Source organism: Macaca nemestrina, chromosome 4 (assembly GCF_043159975.1).
Source record: "Macaca nemestrina isolate mMacNem1 chromosome 4, mMacNem.hap1, whole genome shotgun sequence".
Classification (NCBI taxonomy): Eukaryota; Metazoa; Chordata; class Mammalia; order Primates; family Cercopithecidae; genus Macaca; species Macaca nemestrina.
The window spans coordinates 42,796,850-42,822,237 of NC_092128.1; the positions used below are offsets into that span (position 1 = coordinate 42,796,850).

The 25,388-nt window shown below is 38.6% G+C and overlaps 2 protein-coding genes across 8 annotated transcripts in view; one reads left to right on the forward strand and one right to left on the reverse strand.

Moving 5' to 3' along the window:
- Positions 1-9,536: 9,536 nt before the first annotated feature.
- LOC105475647 (caveolin 2) lies at positions 9,537-17,814 on the reverse strand. Of its 2 annotated transcripts, XM_011731087.3 has the most exons (3): positions 17,592-17,801; positions 17,077-17,264; positions 9,537-11,615 (listed from the first exon to the last, which is right to left on the reverse strand). In XM_011731087.3, exons 1-3 carry the CDS (start codon positions 17,739-17,741, stop codon positions 11,465-11,467), a joined length of 489 nt encoding a protein of 162 aa, XP_011729389.1. In that variant the 5' UTR covers positions 17,742-17,801; the 3' UTR covers positions 9,537-11,464. The 2 variants fall into 2 exon arrangements, with proteins under 2 accessions (XP_011729389.1, XP_011729400.2); XM_011731098.3 differs by lacking the exon at positions 17,077-17,264 and having other exon boundaries at positions 17,592-17,814.
- Positions 17,815-17,988: 174 nt separating this feature from the next.
- Positions 17,989-25,388, forward strand: part of LOC105475715 (transcription factor EC) — a 557,301-nt gene continuing 549,901 nt past the window's right edge. For 4 of the 6 annotated variants that reach the window (XM_071094583.1, XM_071094584.1, XM_071094582.1 and 1 more), the window contains exon 1: positions 17,991-18,399. The gene's annotated coding sequence lies outside the window, so the exon portion shown is untranslated. Of the gene's footprint in view, positions 18,400-22,235; positions 22,312-25,388 lie in introns of all 6 variants that reach the window. The other 2 variants (XM_071094586.1, XM_071094590.1) reach the window with 2 other exon arrangements.

Consider the following 25,388-nt stretch of genomic DNA (forward strand, 5'->3'; position numbering starts at 1 on the left):
ACCACATGCCATTGCACTCCAGCCTGGGCAAAAAGAGCAGAACTCCATCTCAAAAACAAAAACAAAAACATTCATTTTTATCCTCCCTGCCTTTTAAAACAGAGTTGGCAGAGCATAGGTGCTTGCCCTAGGCCAACATTCAGTAGGGCTGCTGAAACTGCTGGCATCTTCCTCCTACTTCTTCACTGTTTTAATGAAGATCTGGAGAGATGCTGCCTGAAACCAGATTTCAGAAGCAAGCTTCCAGTTGCAGAGAATTCCTGAAATAGTCTCATTGGTATTTGTGCTACAGCGGGCAAAGTGTCATCATTATTATTCTGGATTTAGAACTAAATCTGATGAAACCTGTGCTTGTCTTTGAAAATGTAGCAAAATTTTGCCTTTAAAGGTAGGTTATCTCAAAACGTTCACCCTTTCTTTATCTTACTTTATCTTATTGCAAAATTTTGTTCTTTGAGATAATATTTTCTTTTTAATTCCATTAAAAACAAACTCAAAAAGGCGATATGATTTACCAGTATAAAAGTAAATTCAAATATTGAGAAAATGTGAAGTGATAAGCAAACCAAATTTCATTGAGTTATTTTCATTTATGCTTAAAGTCCATGAAAAATGTCGTTTAAATTCATCACCTCATTATGATGACATATAAGAAATCAAACTAACTGCCATGAAATTGAGTGGATTATAATAACCTTACCAAAATAATGGCTACCATTCTCTAAAGACAGGAAGTCTTAGTCTAAACTGGGAGCCAAATACTAATATAATCAAGGGATAATGTATTCAGTAAGCATGAAACGAGAGGTCAATAAACACTTGGCTTATTTTTCATCTGGATAGATTTATATCAATAATAAAAGTAAAAATTATAGCCCTACCTAACAAAGACTGAAAATATTTACTATAAGGCTTGAGCTTAGCAATTTTCAGAAAAATTATGGTCAAGTGGTAAAACAAATTGTTACTCTCCATCTAGTTGAGAGATGTAAAATATTTAACTATACAACGATTACGTTTTCTCCTATTCAAGCAAAAGAAAATTATGACCACCTTTTAGAAGTATAGAAGCCCCATAAATGTTATCCAAAGTATGACTAAGTCTCAAACCTAGTAGGACAACAAAATAATGTAATACGATGTAACTAGTACCTAGATTTAATATATATTTAACATAATATAGCTTATATCTGAGAAATGTACCATTTTATAGCATACTAGTAGAGCTTTTAAATAGCATATTAGGGAAACATATATTTTATTATTAACAAGTAAGTAATTAAAAAATCCATTTTGATTTTAATGAAATGATAAAGAATAAAAATGACTTTAGCTCCTTAATACTACCCCCAAATTATAAGGAGATATTAAACTTCCATGTTTTTCTTAAGTTAATGTAAATATTTGGGAGTAGTTCTCCACAGAAGCCCTTTGTTTTGTAACCCATCTGGCTTTAAGTCAGGACTCCATTATTTAACAAAGGAAACTCTCTTTCCTTTTGGCCCTTTCCCTAGTAAATAAACCATTTATCAGGAGTTGGTTTTACCTGGGGAAAATTTATCTCTAAACCACTCCTTTTGAGGCAATGATGCTTTAAAAGAGTAAAGTATTTTACTCTTTTAAAAGTATACATATATATGTAATATATATATGTGCTTATATATACACACACATTATATATGTGTATGCAAGTTGACTTTTCATTTTTTTTTTTTTGACAGTCTCATTCTCTTGCCCAGGCTGGCATACAGTGGCATGCTTCACGGCTGACTGCAGCCTCCACCTCCCAGGCTCAGGTGATCCTCAATCTCTCTGGTAGCTGGGACTACAGGTGTGTGCCACCAGACTCAGTTAATTTTTATATTTTTGGTAGAGACAGGATTTTTGCCAGGCTGGTTTTGAACTCCTGGACTCAAGCAATCCATCCACTTCAGCCTCCCAAAGTCTAGGATTACAGCATAAAATAAGGTCAGTCTTTAAAGACTGTGTGTGTGTGTTTATATGTGTGTATGTGTATGTGTGTGTATGTTTATGTGGTGAACATACACATAAGTGGTCTGCTCTTCATACAGAATTTTACTTTCTTATAATCATGTGATGAGTTTGTTTTTTCACTAATTTCAGGGAAAATCTGTGATTGCAACTGGAGAATGGGGTTTATTTCTGCACTGCTGGCTTTGCCTTCAAGCAACTCAGCTAACTTCAGAGGGAATGTGAATGTGTTTTAAAGCAGGTGTGGGGAATTTAATTTTTGGACAGCCAGTAGAATATCTTCATAGAGCCAAACAAATGAACTCTCTGTTAGTTTCTTCTTTTGTCTGTCTGTAGCTACTTTATCTTCATCTCTTTCCATGTCTTACTCAAGCTGCTTACTGGATAGATCCTTGCTACTCAAAGTTTGATTTAGGGACTTGCAGCCTCAGCATCCAGGGAGCTTGTTAGAAATGCAGAATTCCAGGACCAATCCCAGATTTACTGAATCTGAATTGACATTTTAACAAGATCCCCTGGTGATTCCTATGCTCATTTTACTTCGAGAAGCAGTAATGTAGGGGAAATAAAAACTTTAAACCTGAAGATGTTTAAAAAGGCAGAAGTTATGCCAGCAAATATCACTCTCCTATGTAAGAATCCTGAATGAAGAACAAAATTCCACAAATACAAAAGGAGCCTGTACATCATGGGAAGAGCAGTAGCACTGCAGGCTGGATGACTGACAGGGAATCCCAACTCAATAAACAAACGAACATACTATTAAAGAAATATTTGTAAGCAAATTGAAGGAAACATCATTTAAGGGGGAACCCTACAGGCTAAGTTGGCCAAGCTGCTTGCAGGGAACTGGCAGTTCTTTCTATTTCTATAAACTGAAGGCTTCTTGGAATGTGAAATCAAGAATTACAAACTGGGCAGTAGCCAGGATTATTATTTTTTAATTTATTTTTGCTATGAAAGGGCTTGAGCTATATTAAGTTGTCTCGTTGACCACACTCAAAAGATATTGGTGAATAGCAAGAATTGAGGTGGCACCAATCTATTAACTTCATAAAAAGAGCAATTTCTTAGGGCTGCTTCAAAGTAGCCCAAACCCATGCCCTGCAGAGTTCATTGCAGACATGAGGGATTTTCCTTTCCAATTCTGAATATTTCTTCAACTCTAAGAACCGTAAAATCATGGAAATCAATAGATCCCTAGCTCATCACACAGCGTAGAGCCTGATCTGCATCTGATCTGCTCCAGATTAATGCTTACTATTGCCAAAGTTCTTCCAGGAAAATTATTTTACAATCTTCTATTTGCCATTTTCCCTTGTTTGAATATGCTTATGGTCACAGTTTTCTGTGTTTGTGTGTGCCTAGTAGAATAAAATTATGGCTTAGGATAACCCTACATAGGATTTCTCTTCCTCAGAAAAAAAAAAAACAGCTTTAATAAAAATCACTTTACACAGTTTTTTTTTTTTCCTAGGACCCTTCAATCACTTCCAGGACAAATAATACCAACAATGCTGGTACTTTTTTAGCAATCTAATTTTAAAAATTGTAATCATCATAGGATTTTCCTCATCTAAATAAAATGTATATTAATGATTCAGTTGATTGCTCACTTGTTTCTTCTATATGATAACAAATTACTTTTCAGTGTTTTATTTCCATTGCTTTCATCATGCCCCTCACTCCACCCCGTCCCATCCCTTGCATGGCCCCTGCACATACAACATGTGAAATTGATTGAATAGACTAGAAATTCTGTGGGGATCTTTTCATCTTGTTTATGTTATCTAACCCTGAGTAATGTGTACTATTCCTATGTCTGCCCCCAAAAGGCTATAGATAACTGGAGAGAAAGGGTTGGTTGCATCTGATGCTTCTTTTTATGTATTCTAGTGTCGTGATTTCCCATTTTTAATATAATTCCTGACTTTGATACTGATTGTTTTACCACTATCACTTTGTGAGAAAACACGTAGGAACTGGGTGCGATGGTACGCACCTGAAGTCCCAGAAACTGGGGAGGCTGAAAAGGGAGGATCACTTGAGCCTAGGAGATTGCACCACTGCCCTCCAGCCTGGGTGATAGAACAAGACCATGTCTCTAAAAAATAAAATCAAGAAAATTTATCATGAGCAAATTATTCAATAGGAGAAAAGAAATTCATATATGGTTTTCCCCAGGATCTCCAATATAAAGTAACTGAAAATAAAATTGGGTAACATATTAAAGGATGTACAAACTGACAAGAAATTTCCAACAAAATGAAGAAAAATACAAAATAAGGATTCTGTCTAAAAAACAATATGCTTAGTCCAAACTGAAATTTTTTGCTGTAATTATTAATATTTTACATGTCAGGATGTTTAGCAGTGAGAAGAAAAATCATCACTGGGCTTTTAATACATATTAGGGAAGTCTGCGTGAAGGAATAAAATTCTATAAAATTTACAAAAATGGGAATAACGGCATTTGGGAATGATTTTTCTGAATTTTGCTGGAGTGTAAGGTCTAGAGCTCAGATCCTAAGGAGAAAGAAAGGGTGTGCCCTGAAAAGTGGCGTATAGGGCTGAGGGAGGGGCTCAGGGATTAGACAGAGGCAGAGTGAGGAGGGTACATGAAGCCCAGGTGCTAGCTTGGGGGAGCTCTTACAACTGAGGACACGAAACTGCCTCCATTGATGGGAGAATGGAAAAAAGGTGCTTCTCAGAGTAGGAAAGGTGACATGATTGAATGATGAATGACAAAAGAAGATTTTGGCTGAAAGTCGTAAGAACAGCCATGGACACATTCTTTCAGGAATTAGAAAATCATCTCTACAGTGATTAAGAGTGTGGACTCTGATGTCAGGCTCTCTTGGCTCAAATCCTGACTGTGGTCTAGGGCAAATTCCTTAACTTCACAGCATCAGTTTCATTATCTGAAAAATGGGAATGACAGTAACATTCCCATCATAGGGTTATTGTACTGATTAAGTAAATGCCCAGAAGATTATAAGTGCTCAACAAACGTAAATACTCCTGTTATTGTTTGTACTGAGATCAGAGGTCTCCCAGTCATATAATGCATAAAGAATTTCAACCAGTTTCCTCCTCAGTAAAATAAGCATGGTGGTTATTCCTCATCACTTGCATCCCTGGGATATGGTGTGTGCATCCCTGCAACCTTCCAAATGACTCCTTGTTTCACTGCCCTAGTTAGCTGAGACAGCAGTTGGCTGGAACCGATGTGCCAGTCAGTTAGAGAAACAGGTCCTGCATACTGCCCTTCTCTCCCCTTTTGTTACTGGTTGGTGCTTGGTGACAAGTGACTGGGAGGCAGGAAAGAAAAGAATGCTCCAAAGATGACCTGCTGCTCTCACCTCTTCCCGATCCATTTATGTCTTAGAGAAATATTTGTCCTTGGCTCTGTGCTGTTTCCCGCTCTGAGTCATGTCTCTTCCTTTCTCCCATCATCCTACACCCCTACCTTTTCCTATAATGGCAAAATGATTTCTCCAGTCACGCAGCTGAGCTGAATGACCTAATACGTCCACGTCCAAGCGCAGGCAGATAGGTGTCCCTGTCCTATTTTTGGTTAATTGTTGAAGTGGTGTCCTCTGATTTCTCTGACTGTGCAGCATGGTCTTTCTTTGCCACAGACATGCCGCAACAGTCAACAGCACAGAGAGGCAAGGCGAAAGAAGACACAGAGAGATGGTCACAAGTTACAGTTTCATTTTCATTTTCATTTTCAGGCTTCAGCATTGTCTTTAGGGCACATGGTTCCAGCAGAGCCCTCATGCCCGCTCCTAGGGTCCTGTTTATTCAGTAAGACAAAAGCAACTTTCCTTTGTGGATAAAAAGAAAAGTCTTTAGCTGACTTCAACTTCCTCCACTTCTGCTACGATTCCATGCCCCTTTCACTAGGGATTTGGGTTGTCCAAAAGCAAAACTGGGAAGGCTGAAGGCCATGTGATTGGAGCCTCTTGTTTCCCTTTTCTGTGGCAGCTTTCTCTTTGGTGACATCTCTTTTAATCAGTGTGTGGGACTCTCATGTTGTGCTCAGAGCTCTTATGCTCGGTTCCCATATGTAGTTTTTGACACTCCTTTCTCAGATCATTTGTTCACCTAAAGTAAATAGATGACTGCTAATAGATTGAAATGTTACCCCACTCAAGGGTATGTTTCACTTTAAAAAGTGTCAAGATGTCAAGTTCCAATGGCAGCATTTCAGATACAATCCAAAACAAGAGATTAAAAATGTAGCAAGGGGTGCTTTATTTTGCTCATTTTGCTATTTTGGGATGAATAGGGAGAAGAAATTGGGATGGTTATAGTTGCCAAACTTATTTTTACTCCTAAAAAATATAAACTGAATATCTAGTATACCTGTATCCTTTACCCCTCTTCTGTCAAGTTCTTTCTCTGTCCTCCCTTCACACATATACACCTTGAAGGGAAGAAGTGTGCCCAATCCTGATTTGTGATAAATTACATTCATTGTGGTAATTTTTCTTTGCAGTTCTACTTACTATTTTTTTAAGTTTCTTAAAGTAACGTGTAACCCTGTAAAAATTCTGTAAGCACTTATTATCTTAAACAAACATTCTAAAATGATAAGGTTGCAAGCTAGAAAAACTGAGCTATTATTTGTTTGATTTCTCCATTATGTTATTTAATTTGTTCTGGGATTCAAATGAGACAATGTGTTTTCTAAAATGTAAAACCCAAAGAAACAATATTTCAGTGTTATAAATTTCAAAATGAGGAATAGAATAGTAAATGAAATAGTAACATTCTAGAAAGCATGATAGTGTGTTTCCAAACAAGTTTCTAAATGCTAGGGCTTTCTACCCCTGAAGAATTAAAAGTAAATATTAGATAAGAGAATGGAGACTAAAGGCAGGCATTACCCCAATCGATAAAATATAAAATTGTTTATATATGTTTTAGTTTTCCCAACTTAATGATTCATGAGTGAGAAAATGGTGGGAAGGAAATTTTTATTAGAATCAGTACATTTCAAATCCCTGTTGTAAATGAAGAAATTACAAAGTTGTAGTGCAATTCCCACTCCCAGTTCTGTAATTATCCCAAGATTTCTCCAGTTATTTATTTACATAATCATTCATTCAGAAAATATTGGTGGAACTCGTTAAGTACTGGGCACCATTTCAGAATGCTAGCAAAGGTGAAGTGATGTTTTTGGTTCTCAAAAATCTAAGTAGCAGTCTAATGGTGTTAGTTAACAGGGTTACTTTTACAACGTGACAGGTGATAATAGGAATTTGTGCAAGATTTTAGATGTAGACACAGAAGAGGCACTTAATGTGGAAGAGTTTTGGAAGCAGATAAGAGTGAGGCAGGCATGAGGAGAAAAGTAATGCTGGCATGGGGCAGGAGACAGTGGGTACACGGGAGTAGCACGGGTTGTTCAGTAAAGTTACAGAAGAGTCGCTAACGATGACAATGGGTTGATAATGAACGTCTTGCATACGTTGCTCAAGAACTTGCAAAATTATTCTCAGGGCAATCACATAAAAATTGATAGTTTTAAGCAGGGAAATGACAGGGTAGTCTTGGTGTAATCATATTTTTTTTTAAAGAGAAAGATGGATTGGTGATCATATTGAAAGCAGGGAGTGAGGTCAGTTAGGAGGCTGTGGCAAATAGCTGGGCAAAAGAGAAAGATGGTAGTGATTATGGTGGCATAGCAGTGATTTTGATAGAAAATCTTCAAATGAAATAGAGTCATTCCTCGGTACCCTCGGGAGATTGGTTCCAGAACTCCCCTGCAGATATAAAAATCCTTGCATACTTAAGTCCCATCATCCCTGCAGTACCCAAGGAGATGAAAAGTCAGCCCACCTTGTCTGAGGGTTTTGCATCTTGCAATACTCTATTTTGGATCCAGTTTGGTGGTAGATGAGGAACCTGTGGATACGGAAGGCTAACTGTATTTACTGAAAAAAAAATCTGAGCATAAGTGAACTGCACAGTTCAACCCCATGTTGTTAAAGGTTCAATAGCAAATTCTAATTAAGATATAAAGTAACTTTTTTTTTGAGAAATTCATAACAATAATAAAGACTTACAATTGATAAAAATCTTAGGATCTCTGTTTTAACGAATTGAGGCCAAATACAGTCTCACAATCAATGGAAGGGTAAAAAGTATATGCATTAATTATTGTATTTATAGCACACCTATCCTGTAATTGAAAATTTACTGATTTAAAAAAATGTTTTTGGATTGGACGGTTAGGTTGGTTTTCATATACATAGCCAAGTCTTCATCCTATTGAAGTCACAGAAAACAATGAGATGGGAAGCTCCGGAGAGACCATTTAGTTCAATTCTTTCATTAACGATAAGAAAACTGAGAACCCGAGGGGATACACCTCAATAATGGCAAGGCTGAGACTGGAATCCAGTTGCCTGACTTCTACGGCAGGGCTTTTTTCACTACACTCCAGCAACTTTCCAAGAAAGGCATCAAAATAAATTAATGGGATGTGGATGACTATCAAAAAGATGAATTTTAAAAGTTCCTCAAAACTATAAAGAACATTTTAAAAAGCCAAGCACCTGCTTTATTATTATAGGTTGGTCATTTTTCCAGATGAACTGACAAGAAAATGTATGCCAACATCAGCAACTACTCTTTACACACTCACTTTCCAAAAATAATTTTGGACTCTAGTCTAGCTTCATAGTACAGGTATCCAAGTACATGTGATTTATATTGTTACTTTCTTATTTTAAAAATTGGAAACAGAAATTTCAGTTTATTTAGGATTAGCAAGAAAAGACTTTATAAAAAAGAAGAAGTATGGTGGGTGTGTGAATAGGCTATTTTATACTATTTATCATATGACAGAGAATTTATATGGTACCTCTTTAAGTGCTGGAAAACAAATAATTCAAGTACTAATGTAATTACTTTTAAAAATACATTCCGAATAAGCAATAACTAATGTATTTATTATTTTGAGTTTTTAATAAGGTAAAAATAGGTATGAAATGTTCCATATTTACTGTAATAAAAGCAATACACACATTTATAGGCTTTTAGAAAATTTATTACGAATTCTGACGAAGTCTGCTCATCATATACCTCCCCCAGCCCCAAATAAAACAAACAACATGTTTGTATATAAAAGCTGGATTTACTTGGTACAAAATTTGAGTCTTTGAAAAAAATACTTAATGGAAAATCTCAATAAAAATTCATTTTGAAAGTAACCAGTACTGTTCAGAAATAAGGAAGTCACATATTACTTGTTAGAAGTCACAGAGTTTTATTACAGAATTATGTGTATATATTTTGGGTTTAAAACTTGCCAATAGCTATTTGAAAGGACAGAAGTTCCCAATTTATTAAAATAGATATTTTATTAATCAAATGTTTTTGGTTTATCAACATATCCAAATGTTTAAAAAATGTTTTTAAATACAAAACATAACTATAAAGTCATGAGACTGATTGACCTTTTAAACTAACATAATAAAATCTATATGGTCAAAATGAGTGGTGGTGCTTTAAGGTAATGATTATGTGTCCCATCTAAGGATGCTACAATGGCCTAGGGCAGTTTTGAAATGTCTCTTTGCAACTACCTTCAAAAGGGTATGAGCTTCATAATTTAATCATTCATTTGATTTGGTCCCCAATAGTATTCCAGTTCAATCATCATTTATATTCACCAGTCCTGGCGATTTTGAAAAATCTTATTAATCTTATTTGTCACTTATAAGGGTATTCAAAGGAATGTCAATTCAGGTTCTGATGGTAATTCAAGCATTTACACACTTTTAAGATGTGTAAATTTTAGTAATTACTCACATTATAAAGTTCTTTTTGGTATCATTTTGAAATAATGAGATTTTTCTTTTTTCTTTTCTTTTCTTTCTTTCTTTTCTTTTCTTTTTTTTTTTTTGAGACAGACTCTTGCTCTGTTGCCAGGCTGGAGTGCAGTGGCACACTGCAACCTCTGCCTCCTGGGTTCAAGCAATTCTGCTGCCTCAGCCTCCCAAGTAGCCGTGACTACAGGTGCACGCCACCATGCCCAGCTAATTTTTTTTGTATTTTTAGTAGAGACGAGGTATCACCATGTTGGCCAGGATGGTCTTGATCTCCTGACCTCATGATCTGCCCACCTTGGCCTCCCAAAATGCTGGGATTACAGGTGTGAGCCACCTTGCCTGGCCCAGAAATAATGAGATTTTTCAAAGCAACATGATTCATCACAGTGAAATAGGACTCCACAGTTCAAAATGACAAGAATAACTTTATCCTGTGTTACATACCCATATTAGAGAACATCTTAAAAGTTTGCAGCTGTTAGTTTTTAGTTTATGCCTGTAGTTCAGTAGCCCAACAAGTTGACAACTCTCCTGTCTCTCTACATGAATCACTGTAGTTGAAATGGTACTAAAGTATCAGAAGTAACCTTTACTGTAAAATGTTAAATAGCACCAATATTACCTGAAAGTAAAGTGAAGCATTAATAGGAATGCTGACACAGGTTTAATTTCTAACTACTAGAGAGAAAGCATCTTCTAGACAAAATACTATTTAGATGTGAATTATTTTAAGATCACAGCCAGATAAATGCCAGTCATAAAACATTTCAGATTTTGCTTGGAAAGGTTAGAAAAGAAAGCTTTGTATATAGCTCTTTTATATTTTATTTTCAAAGAAGATGTATAAATGTTTACATAATCAAAACAGTGCAATCTTACCAATGAAGTTTACCTTGTGGGAGCTACATTTACTTATTTCATATATTAGTTCAACAACATAAATATAATATAAATGCTTTTAAGCAATCTGATTAGAGCAACATTTATATTAAGTACAAAATATACAATAAAATGAAACATCTTGTTAAATAGGCCTGTAGGAAAACAATACTTTAAAGGAATACATTTTCATGAATCTATTTTCACATTTATTTGTTTTATTGTATCTGATAGTTACTATAATCATTGTGTGCTTTTGTTACTGCAGTTTCCAGGATCATTGTATATTCTAAGTATACCAGCGACTATATATGTAAAGGTAATTTAAAAAGTATTACTCCCAGAGTAAAAACAAACTAACAAACAAATAAGAAATCTTATTTTTAATGGGAAGTTGTGCATAAAACTATTGTAGTATTTTGATAGAAATGTCCCTTAATCATTATAAATTCATCATTATAAAATTTATACTATTGTACTAAAGCAAAACTGCCTGCCTTTAAATCTAAGTGGTGTCAACTTATCGTATAATTCTGGTTACAAAATTAGATACAAAATCTTTGGCTATTAATCAGAAAAGCATTATTTGAAAAGATCTGTCAATAAACATTTCTAAATGTGGTTGCTCATCTTAATAGTTTTCTTAATTAGAACAGCTAGGAAATGAACAGAACAGTGGTGCTTTTATGTTAGAACAACAAAGAAGTATTACAGTATCCGAATCTCCAGACCTGGGGTCCAAGTACTCAGTCCTGGCTCAGTTGCAGGCTGACAGAAGAGAAGCTTCGTCCTACGCTTGTACACAATGGAGCAATGAAAACATCTGTCACACTCTTCCATATTGTCTGCACTGAAGGCAGAACCATTAGGCAGGTCTTTACAAAAGGCATTAAAATCCTGGAGTGAAGGAAGAGAGATGTGTGAGGATTGTTGTTGTGACCAAATAAGGTCTCTCTTGTACATATATGAAGAGATACAACACTGACCCAATTTACTTAAATTTGGTTAATCGTTTGAAACAAATAAATGAACAGTGATCACTGATAATGATTTGGGTTTTTTGTCCCCCTGATTCTCATGGAAATGTAGTCCCCAGTGTTGGAGGTGGGGCTGAGTGGGGATAATTGGATCATGAGGGTAGAGGCCTCATGAATGACTTAGTGCCTGTGCCTGCCACCCCCTTGATAATGTGAGTTCTCAGTTAGTTTGCATGAGATCTGGTTGATTAAAAGAGTCTGGGACCTCCCCATTCTCTCTCTTGCTCCCTCTCTTGCCATGTGACATGCCTGCTCCTCCTCCACCTTCCACTATGAGTGGAAGCTTCCTGAGGTCCTTGCCTAAAGTAGATGCTGGCAGTGTGCTTCCTGTACAGCCCGCAGAACCGTGAGCAAAAATAAACCTGTTTTCTTTATAAATAACCCAGTCTCAGGTATTCATTCCTTCATAGTAATGCAAATGGACTAAAGTGATAAGATGCATAAAAATATGTTGCTTAAAAATATAGTCGTGTAGATAATAAACACTAATATTCTTTCTATTGGTGGCATGCTATCTGAAACAGTAAAACAAAAATAAATAAAACTGTGTCTTTATCTACCTGGTCTCTGCCAGTTAACATTAACCTGCTTAAGTCTTCGGATTTCCCTGAGGTTTTACTTCCTGATAGCCTTTCCTGTTGCCTCAGTCTATTTCCCTTTTCCTGGACCAGGCTAGATCGGATATTCCCTCATTGTATTTCTAAAGTACTGAAACAAACTTCTTAATCTTCACAAGTATCAAAAGGTATTATAAATAGATGCTGTATTTCTGTCTTTCCTATTAGAGTTTAAGTTTTTTAAACAGTGAGGACATCCTTGACCCTTAGCAAATGTTTGAGCTAATATAAATTTATCATTCTTTTATGCCTTATGTTATTAACTATGCTTTATATTTTTAATTTTTCACAGTAATCACACACACTGAAAAGGGCTGTATGGTATAGTTGAAAGAGCCCTGAGATTGATGTTAGAACTTTTACACAAGAAAACTAGTCTATCCTGAAATTGTTATTTTTTTGCATGCTTGTTCCTAACAGAGCTACATATCCTTATGGTCCTCAGGATGGTTAATTTTATATGTAATTTTCCAAATAATGTTCTCTGTTGTAGTAATGTCCTCTGAGCACAAAAGTAGTTGTGAGATTTTCAGGTGCTGCTGGTAGCCTCAATGGAAGCTTTATTATTACCTGGGTGGGCGTAAGGGAGTCGGCTGATTTTCTTCGTTTGCTATTAAAATGACTTAAATTAGGGTCTGCTGTACTTAGCTCAAAATGAAGGAAATATTAGGCAGCTTTCTGATTGATAGATATATTTTTAGAATATAGAATTATTCACATTGACTGTCTCCACAAATTATATTTGTGTTTTGTTTCAAGTGCTAAATATATGAAACATTTTTATATAATAGGAAAATTAATTACTAGGTGTTTCAGAGATAAATAGCTGAATAGACACCTCAATGATGACAACTTTAGACTTTTTATTCTATTATATTTCTCACTTGATGTGTGGTCTTGGGCATGTTGCTACAAATAAAAGTGTCAACAGGAGATTTCACAGAACTGGCTATGAGGATTGACATGTATTATGTACCTCTGAAATGTCTGTATGATGCCGTCATTATAATGTACAATAAATAGACCTATTTTAAAGGCAGAATATATAATGAAAATAACTATAACAAAATAACCTCAAAGTGGCCTTTTTCCTCTCTTTCTTTTTTTTTCTTTCTTTTCTTCCTTCCTTCCTTCCTCCCTCCCTCTCTTCCCTTCCTTCCTTCTTTTCTTTTCTTTTCCTTCTTTCTTTCCCTTTCTTTCTTCCTTTCTTTTTTCTTTTTTTCTTTCTTTCCCTCTTTTCTTTCTTTCTTTCCCTCTTCCCTTACTCCCTTACTCCCTCCCTCTCCTTCCTTCCTTCCTTCCTTCCTTCCTTCCTTCCTTCCTTCCTTCCTTCCTTCCTTCCTTCCTTCCTCTCTTTCTCTCTCCCTTTCTCCCTTTCTCTCTTTCTTTCTCTCACTCTGTCGCCCAGGCTGGAGTGTAGTGATGTGATCTCAGCTCACCGCAACCTCCGCCTCCCGTGTTCAAGTGATTCTCCTGCCTCAGCCTCCCTGAGTAGTTGGGATCATGGGCACTTGCTACTATGCTTGCCTACTTTTTGTATTTTTAGTAGAGACAGAATTTCACCATGTTGGCCAGGCTGGTCTTGAATTCCTGACCTCAAGTGATCTGCCCAGCTTGGCCTCCCAAAGTGCTGGGATTACAGGCAAGAGTCACTACTCCTGGCCAGAATACAATGTACTTTCTATTCTTCCTTAGGCTAATAAATTTTCTATCTCCATGACTCCTTAGATCTTTGTGTCCTAAAAGGGAATTTAGGACATGTCAAAAGTGAATCTTCTTGTTTCAGCAAAGCAGTTACCCACATTCGAGGAGTTCAGTTTATAGGGCGTTGTTAACTCATTCGATTTTATTTTTGTTTACTTGTATTCCCTAATTTTGGAGCAGAGAATCTAATGATCCTCTGATATCAAACTTAAGTTGTGTTCTCAACATCACAAATAGTTTAGCTTCTGAAACTCCAGGAAGTTCTGATTGACCCCAAATTTGGTTGAGGCTCAATGTGACCAAACACTTCTTAAGTAAATGTTATAATCTATAAGATTATATATTCCTCCCTTGGATAATAAGACCATAGGATAGAAACTTTTATTTAGTGTTGTAGTAATGGTAGTGTCATGCAGATTTCAATCATAGCAATTTACTGTACGAAAACTGTCTTCTAGAAATGATATTGCTACTATTGCATTTCCATCAGTTGGACATTTGTTTGCTTTGCATCCCAGCAAAAATAAGGGATATGGGTGCTCCAGCCACATTTGTTTGGTTATGATTCACTTATGACCAATAACCTGTGTTTAACAAACAGCAGCTATCTCTGTCTGACTGTAGTATGGAATCCAGCTAATCCACTGATTCCTAACGACCTGTACTTCCGGTCTAGGATCCAACACCACCAGACTTCTGTGTTTTATTGTTGTTGTTCGTTTAAAGGATCTAAAATCCGATCTGTTTTAATGTTGTGACATGGTTCAAAGTTCCATTACTGCATATTTTCATACATTTGATCACCACTAACTTTTTGGTAAAAACAATACACAAGCCCCTGCTTTAAAAAAATAGATAAAAAGAAAACCAAAAAAAAGTTTGCCCAAATGGGTTTGCAATTCTGTAAGGTCTGTCCTTGATCTGGTCTTATCACGCCATGGAAATGCAATCTATTAATGATAAACCTATTTTATCAAGGCATAAGCTAACTTTTAAGCATTCTTGTTTGAAATTACTCCTCTACTTGCAATCACAGCTGCCTGGTGACAAACATCTGACAGTTAAATATTAATGCCCCACATAGATATAATTAAAAAAACAAGCTGAAGTTAAATACCTTTTATGTGGCTAAAAAATGGTGCATTGATGATTCACCAATTGAAGTACTATACAAAAACACCTCCCATTCTCAGAAGAGCCAGCTGGAAGGAGGCATTGCTTGGTTAATTGTAGTTTTACTTATATTTTTCCACCATTTAGTAAATGGGAAACTTCTTTTTTTTTTTTTCCCCAAATTCTTTCACAAAAGCTTTGGGAAGTCTAGCTTTGTTGACTATAAATATGGTACTATACATTTCCAAATAGCTTCGTAGCCAGCATTTCACAATATGCTATGCGGTCACTAGTTTTTCACAGTTTTGAAAGTGAGAAAACTGACATAGAGGTTAGATGATTAGTTTTAGCTAATTGGGAATCCCAAATCTTATGCGCCAACTTAGGCATCTTAAAAAAAATTCATGTGCCAATGTCAGAATATAACTATCCATTTGACCTCCACAAAGCTGATCATGTACAAAGGCAAACATTTTCATTTCTCTGGCAATCTTGGCACCTTCAGCATAGTTTAATTGTTTACAACCTTCAGTGATAAAATTAAATTGGCGTTCTTTGTCTATCCTTTACTTATTTGGTGAATTTTCATTTATCCTTTAAAAGTCTTTTTTGACTCCCTTCCCTCTTCAAAGCCTTGTCTGTTCTTCCCTCTTTGTCAGTTGACGGTGTTTTCTCAGCATGCTTTCTGTACCTAGCCAGCTGCCCTGATAGGCCATGAGTAAGCTGAAGACAGACCCTATCTCTCATTCACCTTGGCCCAGTGTCCAGCACAAACTAAGCACTCAATCAATTTAGTTTGTTGAACTAACTAGCTAGCTAACTACTAAAGAAATTAAGATTCAGGTGGTATAGAGGAATAAAGAATAATTTGGTAACTTCTAACAGTGAACACTGAGCATAGATCAGGGTATGGAATATCGTATAAAGTGTAAGAAAGACATGGAAGTACCTCAGGTTATACTTTTCACGAGTACTAACCTGAAGCACTAGCGTGACAACTGTCGTGATACTGGGGATGATCTGAATACTCTTCCTCTCAGATTAAAGTGGATATTTTCTAATACAACAATATTTATTGGTAAAATATGACATTTTCCTTAAAAAACTTAAAAGAGGCTTAAGAATGTTCTCTACAGTTTAGGACACATTTTGAGTATGAATAGAGTTACTCAAAACATCCTATCAATATCCAGGGGGCTTCCATATTTCTTTCCCCTTTAACTAGATGCCACTTCCATTTGTGTTTCATCAGTGAAAAAGTAATTTGGAGGCCTCATTCATTATCCCGCAGCTGGAGTTTTCATTCGTTTGTACTGGGGTACCCTCGCCTTAACTGCACACACCTCCCTTTCCTCTGGGTCCCATCCTTGCCATCTGCCAGGGGCAAAGTTGAAGCAGCCCCTCCACACCATTGCTCAACCAGGTCTGATATCCTCGTCCAATTCTACTGTCAGCGGCATTCTGCTCAGAGATTACTTTTGTTTTACCCCAGGCACAGGTAGTGACTGAATAAAAGGTAATGAAAGAAATAAGAGCCCTGCCTAGAACTGCAGGCACGAGTCACAACAGGGCCCTGAAAGCAGCCTGTGGCAAGAAGTATGGCTTCCAGGTACCCGCCTCCACACTCAGCCCAGCCTTATGTATGCAAGGAAAATCACACCCCAGGAAAGACCGACATTCTTTCTCCTGTTGAAACTCCAAGCCCAAACTGTTATTCTAAAGGAAGCGCATGGCCTTTCAAGGCCTTCCAGTTCTTCCTACTGCTTGGGAACTGATGCGCGTTCCTCCTCCTGCAGCCGGCCTGGGATAAGGGGAGAGCAGGGGGCAGGTGGCGCAGAATATGCCCATGTTTCAGAAAGCTGGTCCACCCTGTGTGCCCCGTCTCACCAGATGTGCAGACAGCTGAGGGTGGCAAAGAGAATTCCCGCAATGAAGGCCAGGGGAATGGCCAGGAACACCGTCAGGAACTTGTACATTACGTATTTGCTGATTTCAAAGAGGGCATGGCTGCAGATCCACACTTTGTCAAAGGAGTGCGTAGTCACCGGCTCTGCGATCACATCCTCGAAGCCCAGCTGCGGAGACAGGACGCAGGGACCCCGAACCGTCAGCGGACCTGCCGCCCTGGGAACCGGGAGCGCTCTGGGCGGGGGAAGCAGGAGGGAAGGACGTGCTAGGGCATCCCCCTCTTCTCTTAGGGTCACGGTGGGCGCACAGGAACCTGGCTAAGAATTCCTGGCTACGCAGGCGGCGGGTGGCGCGTGGGACCGTGGGAGGGTGCGGGTCTCAGACCCTGCAGGGCCGACCCGATGGCGAGGGTGGGACGGGGTGGGGCGGGGCTGAGGGGCGCCCGCACCTCCCGGCCTCAGCGGGGACCTGGGCCCGCCCGCCCCGGGCTTCACCTTGAGATGTGAGTTGAGCCGGTGGGGATCCCGGTCCTGGGCCGAGTCCGCGAACTTCTCGGGGTCGGCATACTCGAGGCCGCTGTGGTGGCTGTAGGAGTCGTCGTCCATGAAGAGCTGCACGTCCGCCTTCTCCGTCTCCAGTCCCATAGCGGCCTTGGTGCGCAGCCGCTGCAGCCCGGCTGGCGCGGTGCGGCTCCGGGTTCGCGCGGCCTCCCCTTCCCGTAGCGCCCGGCCCCGCCCCGCCTCGCCTCTCCCAGCGCGGCCCGGGCAGCGGCCGCTTCCCGCTGCGGGCTCCAGCCCCCAGCCCTGCAGTCTCCAGCCCCGCCCCGGCGCCGCGCCGCCCCTCCCCGCCCGCCTCCCCGGCCGGGGCGCTGGGAACCGTCCCCACGAGTCACAGCCCCGGCCCTGCCGTGGGCAGCGACGCCAGCAGCTGGGACTAGGAGGGCCTCCTGGTCACCCTGCTAGGCGCCCGTACTGTCATGCCTCAGAGCTGGCAGGTCGTCCCAGGGATGACAAAGGCCTTCCTGGAGGGATGGAGCCTTGTGGTTAGGAGCGCGGGGTTCAGAAGCAGGTCTGTGCTCACCTCCAGCTGTGTTTGCCCTGCGTGCTTCGGCCCATGGTGCTGGTACTGAGCCCCTGGGAACCTCAGCTGCCTCCTTCGCAAAATGGGAGCTGTGGCACCTGCTTCAGAGGTGTCCGTGAGAATTAAATGTGAATTTCACGTAAAATTCTAACACACATGGCCCATGGCCCGTAACACACAGTGATAAACTTCCGATCAACGTTGTTGCTGCTGTACTGAAAGGTAAGGAGCCACAAAGTACCTGAGTGCTAGTGACCTGTAAGTGCAGGTGAAGTTGGGTAGGCGAGCGCCCTGGCCCTAGAGTTTGTGCCTTCAGCCCTGAAGGGTGAGGGGAGATCTACTTTGTTTTACTTCCTAAACTACACCGTGTGTGTGTGTGTGTGTGTGTGTGTGTGTGTGTGTGTGTGTGGCGGAGTTTCGCTCTTGTTTACTTCCTAAACTACACCGTGTGTGTGTGTGTGTGTGTGTGTGTGTGTGTGTGTGTGTGTGTGTGTGGCGGAGTTTCGCTCTTGTTGCCCAGGCTGGAGTGCAATGGCGCGATCTCGGCTCATCGCAACTTCCGCCTCCCGGGTTCAAGTGATTCTCCTGCTTCAGCCTCCCAAGTAGCTGGGATTACAGGCAGCTGGGATTACCAGGCCCGGCTGATTTTGTAGTTTTAGTAGAGACGGGATTTCTCCATATTGGTCAGGCTGGTCTCGAACTCCTGACCTCAGGTAATCGGTCCTCCTTGGCCTCCCAAAGTGCTGGGATTGCAGGCCTGAGTCACCGCGCCCGGCCTCCACCTTTTAATTTTCCTTTGAACCAGACTCTCTTGAAAGATTCAGGAACCTCTAAGATGCAGTCACATCTGTGATTATCTTGTAGGCAGCACAGAAACAGAACCCTAGCACAAAGCCACATTGCAATGGATGAATTAGCCTGCTGACTACTCACGCAAAGGTTTTCAGAAGGGAGGAGTTTGCATGTTCATAAAGGGCTTTAGGGTCTGGCAAACATATACGTGTGTTTGGGGAGGAAGGGCACTTAGTAAAAATTTGCCAAAAGCAAAACAATGAGAACTAGGCTTGAGGTGCAGGTTGCTCAGAGCTCAAAGTAGGCATGTGGTAGGTATTGCTGGATACAGTGTATTTGTAGCTTGAACATATCAAATCCCTTTAGGTGAACTGGATTTGAAGAATTACTTCTTCCAAAAGAAAAAAAGATCATTTTTGAAACAGCAAAAATTACAGAAATAAAAAAGAACAGGAACAGAATGAGAAAAATGTTTTGGGGTGGGAGGCGAAATTCAATATTTCTAACAAATAAAAAGTTTCCCTGCTGCTACCTCAGTATATGAATGGCAGTGTTGTAACCCTATGGAGTGTTACAGAGTTGAATCTCATGGCTATGGAACCCCTCCTCTCCCAGACATCACCCTGCTTACCCATTCCCTTCTGTTTTACATAGCTTTCCCACTTTTATTTGTGTTCAATCAATTCCAAAGTGATGACTTAGACATTCTACTCGTTGCATTTTCTGTGCTTCTCCACCTTGTCCATTCTCCTGATGAGAATTGGAACTCTTCTAGAATTGTTGCCCAACAACTGTTCATTAAAGTGAATAGAAGACATGAATCCTTATGGGAATCCATAATATCAATTGTGAGGAACAGAAAAAAAAGAGATAATTTACATCCGAATACCATTTTATAAACATTTATTTTCCTTAAAATTATAATCCCAGATTTCAAGGTCTCACCCAAAGAAGAAAGTCACTCCCATAGAACGAGAGTAGTGGGACTTATGTAGTGGGTAAAAATCTGACATTAGCACTTCTTATAATTCTTTGTCCTCATTATATTTACATTTCCCATGGGATTATTAGGACATTTGAGAGTTATCACAAATAATTGACTTGTTTTCAGGAAGTGGCCAAGAGGACTATTTAGATGATAGCTTCTTTCGTAAAATGATAGGTATTTAAAAAAGGTGTCCCTAAAACCCATCTAAGTGAAACCCATCTGGATTTGTTGTATGCAGCATAGAACTTGAAAGGAGAGGATTCATTTATTCATCCATTTGCAATTTTTTATTGAACAATCTCCTCTCCCATGGGTCAGATCTGGTGAGGTTCTTATTTTGATGAAATTCTTATCCATTTCAGCATTTTAATACATAGGATTTTTTTGAAAGAAGCTACAAAAATGATTTTGCTTATCCTATTGTTTAGTGTTTAGATAAGGTTAGTTATATGGTTTGGATTTGTGTCCCTGCCGAATCTCATGTGGAACTGTAATCCCCAGTGTTGGAGGTGGGGCTTGGTGGGAGGTGATTGGAGATTGGATCTTGGGGGCAGAGTTCTTAGGAATGGTTTAGCAACCACCCCCACCGCCACCCCCGCCCCCGACCCACAGCTGGTACTGTATAGTGAGTGAGTTCTCATTAGATCTTGTCCTTCAAAAATGTGTGGCTCCTTCCCCTCACCTTTCTTTGGCTCCTTCTGTGATCATGTGAAGTGCTACTCCCTGTTTCCCTTCAGCCATGAATGTAAGTTTCCTGAGGCCTCCCCAGACGCTGAGCAGATGCCATCATAATGTTGTACAGTCAGTGGAACTGTGAGCCAACTAAACCTCTTTTCTTTATAAATTATCTAGTCTCAGGTATTTCTTTATAGCAGTGTGAGAACGGACTAATATAGTTAGCTACTGTTTTTTTCATGGGGCTTAAACCAGAGTGATTCCCACAGCAATGGCATCTGTCCTTATGAACATATAGGAAAATTTACCAGGAAAGGGAAAAGAAAGGAGGTGGGTGGGTGCTAAATGGCTGAGCACATTCTAGTGTCTTCTGGACCACAGAATTACTCTCCAATAAGCACTTCCTACAGAGTTTAATTGCCCTGTAATCCAGAGAAATTAAAAAAATTATAATAAGTTCTTACTGGTGCATTTATCTTCTGACTTATTATGTATCTTAGCTTCTGATAAGAGGGCTGTTCTTTAGATGGTGTATTAATATATTTTAGAAATAATAGTCTGATGATAGATTAGAATTTGTGAGAAGGATAGTTTATAACCATTTTGTTCCTCACTTCTTTCAGCACAGTGTCAATGGAAGAAGGTTATTTTTCTGGAGCATTGAAAATTGCATGGCAATGCTCTTATGAATAAAAATATCTATTTTTTTTCCGTTCAGCTTTTTTTTTTTTTCAAATCACAGATGTGTCATATTTTTTTCCCTGTATAACTCACATACAATTTTGGTCAGGGTCTGTTTTTCAAACTGCCTTTGAGAAAATTGGTATTAATGAAAATGCAGTAATAATTTCTTGATCTCACTATATGTTTTAATAATATTTAAAGCATTCGGATTAGACCAGGGTTTCTCAGTCTCAACCCTATTGGCATTTTGGGCCAGATCATTTTTCCTTGTGAGAGGCTGTCCAGTCCATTGTAGGATGTTTAGCAGCATCCCTGGCATCTACCCACTAGATACCAATAACACTCCCAGTCATGACAGCCAAAGTATTTCCAAATGTTGCCAAATGTCCCCTGGGGAGCAAAATCACTTTTCCCCTTCTTTCCCAGGCTGAGAACCACTGAATAAGACAATGTTGAAACAGTGCTGTGTGAATTAGAAAAATTAAGCTCCAGCTCTTCATTTACAAATCCATGCTTAAGAGAAATCTCAGAATTGTATACCAATGTATTAGAAACTCCAGGGCTAGGCCTGGCACAGTGGCTTATACCTGTAATCCCAGCTCTCTGGGTGGCTGAGGAGGCAGACATAGTGAGACCAATTCTCTACAAAAAGTAAAAAACCTAGCCAGGTGTAGTGACAGACGCCTGTAGTCCTAGCTACTAAAAGCCCAGGAGTTTGAGATTATAGAGTTTGAGGGCACAGAGCAAGGCCCATCTTAAAAAAAAATAGAAAGAAACCCCATGTCTTTTTGAAATTAAACTTAAGAATATTTGTCATGTAAAATATTCAGAAGAACCTATTACCATTGACTAATTGCAAATGTTTCAATACAATGTTGGTATTAATGAATATATATTAACCCCCACTCCTTTCCCCTAGAGATCAACAGGGAGCAACTGCCAAGGCCTCAAGCCCTGTCTACCTTGCCTGGCCTCCTATACTTTCCTCACAAAGGGTAGGATTGTTTAAACGATTATATCTGGAAAAACACAGGCTTGGGACTTCTTGATCTGTAAGATTCTATCTTAACATTATAAAATTCAGTGATTTTTGGCAATCTTCAGCAACTGAATAGCGTTTGGAAGTTTTAAGTGACCTTAACTGAGAAATCCATGGACTTGCTATTGGGAGAGCCAGGCAATTGCTTACCAGGTTCTTCAAGCATCCCCTCCTAGGCTTGCTTACTGTTAGCAAGGACAAAGCTTGAGAAATTTGGAAGGACCTGCTGTTTCCGGCATAAGCCACTCTCTCTGTGGCTTTACATAAACTATTCCTTGCATAACTCCTGTCTGCTACTCCTTCTTTATCAATGCATCTTTTAATTTCCTCCTTCTACCCTCCAACTCACCGTCCACCTTCCACTATCTGCCCCCCCTTCCAACTGTCCCCCCACCTCCCCAATACAGAGGACATTTCCTCCACAAAAAAGTTTAAAGGAATAGATAAAAATGTCTGCTATTAAAGTTAGTCAATAATCAACTTTGCGGTGTGGTGCCACATGGTTGCATGGTGTTTAATAAAAGTTTCTTCACTTTTTTCCCCCTGATTTACCACTTGTCTTTTTGTTCACAATTTGTGTAAAATAAGTCTTGCATCAGTGGACCAGGGAATTTTTAGCTTAATATTAAGAAACAGTAGCTTGTTGGTAATTGTTGCAAGCTTGATCTTCTGGCTGTTTCAGGCAGCACCTTCTCTGGTCAAAAATCCCTCTCCATTTACTAGAATTTCCAGAATTAACTTTTGTTTGGCAATACCTGGCAATTAGAAATGAATGAGGAAGAAGGTACACTCTTGAAAAACCTGTATTCGCAGTTAGAGCTGGTAGGATAGGTCATTTCGTTCTCATTAAAAACAATGTATGACAATTAATTTTAGATTTATGTTATCCTGTGTTCCATAAGTAAAGGATGTTCCTGTTTAATCTTTTGAGTATCCCATGGATTTATGAAATACTGTATATACAAATAAGACATCTCTATAGGATGTTGATATTTTATCTTTGCAGAACATGAAATGGGCACTAATTAACTTTGGTTGTGCACTGTTAAGTTAAACTCTCAATGAGTACAACTTCCTCTGTGTTCAAGTGGAAATATCATTTCTACAAAGCTGCAGAGTTAAATGTTTTCCAAACACCAACTGAAATGTGCACAGCAAGATTATTAGTTGCTAAAACAACGGATCTAGAGGTTGTTTTGGACAAAACATTTATTATAGCTCAGTTTGAAGCCTTTGTGTTCCCTAATCTTCTTTCTTTTTACAAATGTTATTCTATTTTTTATTTAGAGTTAATGCAAGTTTTAAAAACTAACATAGCTAATCTACTACATTAGCCAAGAGAAAAAAAAATGGGAAGACTTTTTTTTTTTCAACAAGTTTTAGCCTTATTGCATATTTCCAATACAAAAATAAGAGCAAAAGTACAGAATGCCTTCCACCTGGATCTTGCAAATTATGGCTTTGGTGTCTATCAGGTGACTTTTAATGCTTGAGAGAATCATTTATGAGTAAAGAGCAAAGAGAATCCAACTGCACAAAGCAGATGGAAGACTGGGATGCAGCCAAGGGGTTGGGCAGAAGAATTTTTAGATTATATTTTCCTAACAATAAATATCTGGGAAGATTTTTGTTTCCAGAGAGTTTACTAAAAAAAAGTTAGTCTATTTCTGTTCTGTGGCTACACAAAATAGTAAGGCGGATTTCTACAATACATAAAGGCATAAAATAGGCAATTTAGATGTCTGTATCTACTCTTTCTGGGCCACTGAAGCTCAGTGAGACCCTCGGTGTCTGCCAACTGCTTATTAAGGTCTCAGTTTCTTGTTTAGAACAGCCTAAAGATTGGATCTACAGGTAGTTAATAAAGAAAGTACTCTTTTAAATACATTGTAAATAAGACTGTTGACATTATTGAGTGTCTGAATGAAGTAATTCTTCTCTCGTTAAACAATTACTAAATGGATAAATGTCTTATTTCGAAAGCAACTTTAGTAGATGTTTGCATTTTTTTAAAAAAAGAGGAGGAAGAGTAGAATCCTTCAAAGCCTTCGGAATAGTCTCATCATGCTAACCTTGAAAGAAACAACATTTTACTGAAATATGCATCATTTTCTATAACATCTGTGTTTATGTTACCATTTCACTTTTGGGAAATGATAACAATTATGTGTCAAATAGAGTGACTCCCCCCTGCTTCATAATAGTGAAAATACATTAAATTCTGCTTGTTACTTATTGTCCATCGATATACGTTCATATAATTACACACAGTACTAAAAGGTATGCCTTTTTACCTTTTAAAAAGCATTCCGGTCATTGGAAACTCTTGGATAAACAAGTCGCTAGAAATAAACTTAGATAGTAAAACATTGTGGTCCTGAAAAACTGCACACTACTTTATTTGGAAATAGTAGAATTTGCAGAATGTTGCTATAAAGGGCATGCTACTCAAATTACTTGGTTCTGAAGACTTTTACTATGAAAGCAAAGTATTTTCTGAAGGAGTAGAGCACAAATAGCTAAATGTTTGGGGCAAAAATAGAGTTATTATATTATCATTTTGTAAAATCCTCTCCAGTTTCACCATGTGTGTATTGCATGTTTAAAAAATGGTATAACATGAGAAATGAGAGATGTCGAATGACTAACTGATAGGTTTAAATGACTTAAAAGTGTAGAATGCTGATTATTTACCACAGTTGGGCTGTTCTTTAGGAAAAGAACAAAATCCAGAAAATTTCTTTTAGGCATAGGGAGATGTTTTAGGATATTAAAACCTGCTTTAGAAGACTGCACTCCTGTCACAAATCTTATTTTCCCCTAAATTTCTTCAGTGTTTACTTGTTAGTGTGTCTTTTACTGCCAGGGAAAGTGTTTGATGATATAAATGTTTCCCTTTCTTCCCCTTTTCTCCTGCTCCTTCTTCTCTGTTTCTTGCATTCTTGTTTTCTTCCTTTTCAAAATAATTGCTTGTCCATTCATAACATCTCAGAGTTGGGAAGAGCTTAGAGGCTCTAGACCAATGATCCGCTC